Source organism: Electrona antarctica, assembly GCF_951216825.1.
Source record: "Electrona antarctica genome assembly, chromosome: 19".
NCBI lineage: Eukaryota > Metazoa > Chordata > Actinopteri > Myctophiformes > Myctophidae > Electrona > Electrona antarctica.
Genome location: NC_136800.1, coordinates 40204733 through 40212464, shown reverse-complemented (window position 1 = coordinate 40212464; position 7732 = coordinate 40204733). Strand labels below are relative to the sequence as shown.

The 7732-nt window shown below is 42.3% G+C and overlaps 1 protein-coding gene across 1 annotated transcript in view; it reads left to right on the top strand.

The window, feature by feature from the left end:
- The window catches only part of rnf220a (ring finger protein 220a), a 71165-nt gene that overhangs the window by 15896 nt on the left and 47537 nt on the right, over positions 1-7732 (top strand). Inside the window, exons 5-7 of the mRNA XM_079529348.1 lie at positions 388-430; positions 5036-5160; positions 6751-6874. Of these exons, the coding sequence (XP_079385474.1) occupies positions 388-430; positions 5036-5160; positions 6751-6874 (292 nt within the window). The remainder of the gene's footprint in view (positions 1-387; positions 431-5035; positions 5161-6750; positions 6875-7732) is intronic.

Sequence of the window (7732 nt, the reverse complement as noted above, 5' to 3'; positions counted from 1 at the left end):
AACATGGCGCCGTGCATGAGAATATTCTCCTGCCGGGACGCAGGCTCCACTTTTCAATCCTTTTCCATCCGCGTAGATTGATGGATACGGAGTTGCATTTACAGTAGCGAGCAATATCAGGAGACACACATGAGCCGTTTGCACGAGTGAGTTTTAGGCGACTTACTAGAAGTGAGGGTTCAATGAAACAACTTGACAGTCCTGTAATGGAGGAGGTGCAACCCAGCAGAGAAGTAGGTTTTGTTGTTTACAGTCCCACCACACAACCCCATAGTATCCAATGCAATCTTCCTCGGCAGAGTTATTTATATGACTATAAAGTGAAAATATCGATTTCCCAGTGTCTAATGGACATTTTCTCTGTTTCCTTTCTTTCCACTTTTGCAGACATTTTTACGAGTGCGGGCAAATAGGCAAACAAGATTGAATGGTATGTATTTCATAATGTTGTCTGTCTATATCCTTTTACATGTCAAATGTGTTGTTTTCATTCATATTTTACCTGCAAGCATTAGGAATGAATCCTGAGGATCATGGAGATTATGATGTGGTGTATTTCAAGTCGTAGATAAATGAGGAATATTTGATAAATTCCCCAATTGGAACTTATAAGTGAGTGAAAATTGAACCACTGGTTGAAGTGAGTCGATTCTATTATTCATGCACAATAGTCAGTATATAATCATACAGTATATGCATATGACTATTAATATGGAACAGGAATATATGTATTCCTGTTGCATAATTTCTTCTTGTTTATTTTCTGTAGCTGCAGAAAAGCTAACATCACATTAAAGGGGGAAATAGACAAGCAGCAATCTTTGTCCTAATCTACAATCTACAACAGGCTAAAGCAATCATAATTATGACTCTAAAGACAATTTTCTAGATCAGTGGTTTTCAACCAGTGGTCCGGGGACCACCAGTAATCTTTGAGGAGGTTCCAGGTGGTCCCCAGCTAAATGGGGAGAGAGTTGGTAACCAAAATGGACCCAAAACAAACCCGAAATGAAATTAACCCTTATGGGTCCATTTCGTTTCATTGTATGCTCTCAACAGTTTGAAAGGAGAGACACCCGCACGCTGCCACTTGCTGCGTTCAGAGCATTTTATTAAAGCAACGTTTCGGTCTTGCGACCTTCCTATCAGGCTTAAGGAAGGTCTCAAGCCTGAGGAAGGTCGCAAGACCGGAGCGTTGCTTTAATAAAATGCTCTGAACGCAGCAAGTGGCGGTGTGCGGGTGTCTCTCCTTTCACATTGTATACAGTTGGAGGCCATCGATATTGTCCTTTTCTTTTTGCTGAGGTTTGCGTGATCTGCGCAAAAGGACAGTTAACCCATTTTGGGCGGGAACCCCTTTTGGTGTGTTAAACATTATGTTATAATTTAGCTATTGAAAAATAGCAGATCTACAAGCTCATAGCGCGCCACCGAGTGGCGCGCTATGAGCTTGTAGGTCTGCTATTTTTGAAAAATCGTGAAAATATTTATTTCAGAAAACTGGAGGATTTAGAAGGATTTTTTTTAAATTTTGAGGTCAGGCCTAAATGGGTCAAATGATAAGGGACAATATCGGTGGCACCCAACTGTATGCCTTGTCATCATCGCACCTGCTCCAAACCTACCGGGTGTGCGGAAGTCATCTCTCTATATGCTCTCAACAGTTAAATTATTGTTAAACATCTGGCATTACTTAATTTACAAGAATCGCACACAATTTGAGAATGTAATATAATTGTTATTTTGATTGTTAGTTTGCCTGTTATTTCTCCTATGCTATATCAATATGGAATGGAATTGGAATCTTATCCAACAATAACAAAAATATTCTACGTTTTGGGTCTGAAATCTCATCAAATGGTGGTCCGTGGCTCAATATGCATTATGGACCTTGATATGAAAAAGTTAGAAAACCAGTGCATTAGGAGAACTTGCACTGTACATGAACACTCTTGGTGTATATCAGGGGTGGGCAACTTTGACGATGGAGAGGGCCACTATATTTCCACACTCACTCCAGAGGGCCACATTGCATATTAGCCTAATGTCGTAACAAAAAATAGCCGATCTACAAGCTCAAAACGCGTCGCAGTGCGACACGGTTTGAACTTGTAGATCAGCTATTTTTGCTATAGTTCTCAAATTGAGAAACCCTGAACTATATTTATGAATTGGAATCCTGAAAAGTATATTTTTTTATTTAATTTCAAATGCATTTAGTTATAGTTGTTAGTTGTAGCTGTTAGTTTTAATACAGTATATAATTTATGTTGTTTGTATGTCTGGCCTCGTGGGGAAAGATGGTGGGTGGGTGGGGAGGATTGGGAAAGGAGTTGTGGGAGAAAATATAAAAACAAAGAGTTGTATTTTCTTTCTGTGAAACTTGCATAATATGATGTCATACTCTTTGAATAAAATGTATTAAAAAAATAAAATAATACAGTATAGCAGTATTCTGATACTAATCTGGGGGCCACATTAAGAAAAGGTGGGGGACACACGTGGCCTCCGGGCCGCCAGTTGCCCATCTATGGTGTATATCATCAGTGGAAAACAGGATCGATTACACCCACCTGTCAGCCGTATTACAATGCTCACATTCACAATTTGAAGTCAATTACAGTAAAGCCACTATTAAACGGTGTCGCATACTTTAGCACATGGTGTTAAAAGCAGATAAATAAATAATGCATTTAATCAATAAATCAAATCAACCTAGACCAAATGTACCAATAGTCCTTATTATTGAGGACACGTGATGAGAGAAATCTAATTATTATGTTCCATTGACCTGGCTGGCCTTTTTGTCCTGATATTATCATTATTAAGTTATTACAAATTAGCCTCTGGGTCAAATGTGGCTACTTACAGTAAAGTGTTAAACATTGTTCTTTCTGAGGTTATCACAAGCCCAACTGTGACTGAATGGACCGAAAGATAGTCAAATGTACTGCGTATTTTGGCTATTTCACGGATTGCTCCGACACACAGATCACCATTCATTGCTTCTCTGGTTTCATGCCCACTTTAGTCCGAGCCTGTGTATGAAATGAGCCAATGTACACATTGTTTAAACTTTGCCGTCAGTTCCTCCCATTCTGCCCTCATCTGGAACCAAGCATCCTTCTAGTGGGTGGGTGGGTAGGGGGGGTAGGTGGGGAGTTGACCCAGACCCCTGCCGGACCTAATTAACATCCCCTCTCCCCCCTTGATTAGCGTCAGCCCAGAAATGGGTGAGGAAGAGGAGGCCATCTTTCCCTGCAGTTATGGCACATCTTGTGCCCTGCTCTCCCTCCCTCCCTCCCTCCCTCCCTCCCTCCCTCCCTCCCTCCCTCCTTCCTTTCTCATCCTCCTCTCCTTGTCCAGGGGATGATGCTCCCTCATGGCCTCTACTGCTTTCCCAGCCAGCTAAAAATTAATGTCCCCGCGCGCCATTTGCAGTTAAGAAAAAACGACAGAGACTTGGGGCGCTATAGCCGGCTGCTCTGCTCTGTTAAATTTCTAATTATGTGCGTGTATAAAGAGAGGGAGGGGCTAGCTGTGACAGGGGGGTGGGGGGGGGGTAGTGTCTGGGGGGATAGGAAGTAGTTAATGGTGTCAAGGAAGTATAGAGCAAGGGAGATTGATTCAATACTTTTAACAGTGCAAAAAGTGCAGAGGCACAGTTATACCATAATGCTAAAAGGGATAAAAAGCCCTGAGGGCTTGTTTCCATTGTGGTCCTGTGTATTCAATTCATTCAACAAGAAATCACCAATACGTTGTTGTCTGTGTTGCGTTAGCTGTGTGAGTATAGCTTATTAGATTTAAATATCTGCTTTGTTTATCCCCATAATCAAATGAGACATTTGTTGTGCCATTGTCTTCAGATCCAGGGAGGGGTCATGGCAGTCTCCAGGGCCAGGCACAGGCCTGTTGACTTTGAGTTTTTGGCCCTTCAGATGTAGTTATTTAAGTAAGAAACTGTCTGTTGATGTAAATCCACAGTTAATTGTGTCCATCAATCAGGTGGAGTAGCCTTATGATCATGTGTCCAGAGACAGGAGGCTGTTGTGTTTGTTTTCATTTAGGGCACAATATATTTGCCCATAATATATTAACTGGCCCTGATTAATTCATTAATTATATATTTTGTCAACTTTATTTGACCAGGTGGTCATTAATAGGGATTGGGGGGAGTAGTAAAGAGGTTTAGCTGCAGGGTTACTGCTGGGGCGAAATAAATATCGTCTTTGTCGGGTGGAAATGTCCAAAAATGCTACTTTACGTGATTCAAATTCAAAAGTAGAAGATCGACAAGCTCAAAACGTGGCGAGAAGCTGCTTTTGATGCTTTTGTGTGCTGCTGTAGTGTGATCAAATAGGGCATACATTTATGAAAATAAAATAACACAAATATTCTTGACAGCAACTAAATCTAACTACTATACTGTAAATATTGGCATTGGCATGGTCCAACTCCAATCTCGACCTCGGCCAGGGAACGTTCCATTTTTGAGGGGTGCTAGCCACTCCTATATTCAGCTATAGTGTAGATTTTTGTCCTAACATAAACATTAAATGCCATTGACAATGAATGGAGAATTTACGTCATATGTGGACGAGCAAAGACGCAAAAATGATATATTTTTTTAATCAATGAAAGGTGATCCACTGCCGAGTGCCAACATGGCGACATTGCATTGTGTTCAATGGCTGTGTCCGGTTGAAACATTCAAGCAAGGTGGCTACATTTTTCAACAAAACGCTGATGCCGAACAATGACAAAAACGGTATTAATTTGGCCTTTGAGAGCGGCTACATTTGTGTACTGTGGACACTGGACAGTCCCAAAATGATGAGCAGTTGTCTGAAGTCCGAACCAGTGTTTATACTGAAAGAGAAACTCAGGCAAAAAGTGTTGTTGGTCTTGTAGCCCAATCTGTTGTACAGTAGTTAACCCAACTCTCTCTCTCTCTCTCCCCCATTCCCTCTCCCTCCCTCTCATCATGTCCTTCCATCACTTCCTTCTCTTCTCCACCTCTCGTTTCTCTCAGCTCGCATAGGCAAGATGAAGAGGAGGAAACCAGATGATGGGGGGCAGGTATGTCCGCTGTGCAACGCCCCGTTGGCTGGGAGTGAGGAGGAGATGAGTAGACATGTGGAACAATGCCTCATCCAGGTAGTGACACACCGGGCTCAAACCCCCGCCTACCGACACCCCGCGGAAACAACCTATCGACTCCTCTCTTCCTGTAGATGCTGACCAATCACCTCCTCTGTAGACTAGACACCGACCAATCACCTCTTTACTTCCTGTAGTCTGGTGGTTCTCAAAGTGTGGGGTCCAGGGACTCAGGGTTTCTTGAGGGGGGGTTCTAAATTGTCCCTTACTATGGGCTCTATGCACACACGCCATTTTGAAAAGAACCCTACTTCTACAGGTGTTACCGATGATACTAATGAAGGCTCTGTTCCATTCTGTTCAAACAGAGTCAGGGTGCTGCTACTGTGTGTGTTGTGTTGGCTCACTGGAAACACTCTGCTACACACAAGTGTCCTTGATTGGGTTCCAAATGGCCCCGTACGGGTGTGTACTGTGTGGTTCCATTTGTACACTCAAAGTTATGGGGGTTTAAATGTTTGAGACTTGGAGCCTTAATTAGTACCACCAGTAACACAGTAGGAAGATTTTTCAGTGCATGCATATAGCCCATTCTGTAACTCTTACAGTATACCGATACTATTGCCACAGTTAAGAGGGGTCCTTAAAATGTAAAAGTTTGGGAACCACAGCTGTAGTTTTAGCCCTCACGGCGCCTCGAGCCAATTGTCTTCCCGCTCTCTCTGTATCTCTCTGGGTGTAAGCACACTTGGGCTTCCATGCACGGCCAAAAGCTGCTCGTAGCAGGCGTCTCTTCCTGGTTTATAGACAGCTGGTGGATGGAAATGAAGCTCCACCCACGCGGCAGAATGCTGTGTCGGCCAGATTCCCGGAAGCGTTTGCCCCCGCATTCTGCCGCGTGGGTGGAGCTTAATTTCCATCCACCAGCTGTCTAAAAACCTGGAAGAGACACCTGCCACTCGCTTTTGGCATCTTGGTGACGCTAAAGTGTGCCTGCGCTCTCTCTCTCTCTCTCTCCAATTAAATCCTTCTTATAGATTTTCATCAGCAGTTAAGCAAATTACAAGTTTCTTAACTGCTGATGTTCATCAATCACCACTATCTACCTCCATGCCTCTACTGATTGCTGACCATCCAAATAGTAGTAGATTTTTACTAACCTCCACTGGATCAAATGCTGCTGCTAATAATGAATTGTCGTTATACATCGATAACTGCTGCAAATTAAAACGAGCCCTGAAAACCAGGCGTTTCGTGCAAATTTTAATTTAGACACAATTTTGTATGATACTGTTACGTACACGGTAGTTATACTATGATTGCTTTAAAGTTGAACAAATAATAATAGGAAAGTTATAGAGCATATCGTTGCTGTCCGGAAGAAACCACCTAACTCCATTTAATCAATGCTATTGAACACCCTTCATGTCTGTGTGTTTGTTAAAAACATATTGAGCCAATGGAAAGTATTTAAAAAACACTTCCACAAAAACCTCCTAACTCCACTTGAGCTCGATGTTTTTTTATTTTATTTTTTTGTTCCGTGAAATAATGACCATTTTGGAGTTAGGTGGTTTCTTCCAGGCAGCAGATATCTACAGTAGTCTGAAATCTAATTAACTTGTGTGTACCGTGTGTGTCTGTCAGCGTGAGGGTGCGTTCGGTGACGACGACTCAGCAGATGGAGAAAATGGGCGGGGCTTTGAAGAGTATGAATGGGCGGGGCAGAAGAGGATCCGAGCCACGGCCCTGCTGGAGGGAGGCTTCAGAGGTACGTACACACGCACGCGCACACACAGAGCGCACACACACAGTTCTCTCCGTAGCCACGACTGATTTCAGTTATTTGGTTTCATGGAAGCCAGCGTCTTCTGTCGCGTCTGAAAATATCTACAAGCTCACAACACGTTGGCTTTGTGAGCTTTCAGATTTTCAGTTATTAGTTATTTTAAGATTACGCTATTTGAACTGGTCAGCATAGCAATAGAATACATGTTCAGAAGCATCTTCCATTAAACCCTCACGCCAATTAATCCATTGAGACCTGGAACGTATCCATGTCACGTTAGCGTTAGCGTTTTAAACATTATGTTATAATTTAGCTATTGAAAAATAGCAGATCTACAAGCTCATAGCGCGCCACCGAGTGGCGCGCTATGAACTTGTAGGTCTGCCATTTTTGAAAAATCGTTAAAATGTGCCTCAAATCTTTCCGAAAATTGTCATGATTTAGAAAACTTTTTTTTTTAAATTTCGACGTCAGGCCTGAATGGGTTAAAGCCTCAATCTGCGTTTCTTCACCTTGTTTGCTGCATGTGGAACGGCAGGAACAATATTAGCCAAAACATCATGACTTTACATTTTGCGCTGACAGTTTAGGAAACACATTGCTAGTGTGGGGGTTCCTTTCCAGCTGGTTACACATTGCATTGATTAAGACTTGGCCTGACAATGTTTAGTCATCATGACGTTTTATTTAGCTTTAATCCTTCCAACATAGACAAGAGGTCTAAGTAGTCACACAAACATAATGAAGTTAAACACAGCATCAAGTAGACTCGCACAAAACACACACAAATAGGGGTGCAACAGTTAATCACATTTTTATCGCTAGTATAAATTTATACAT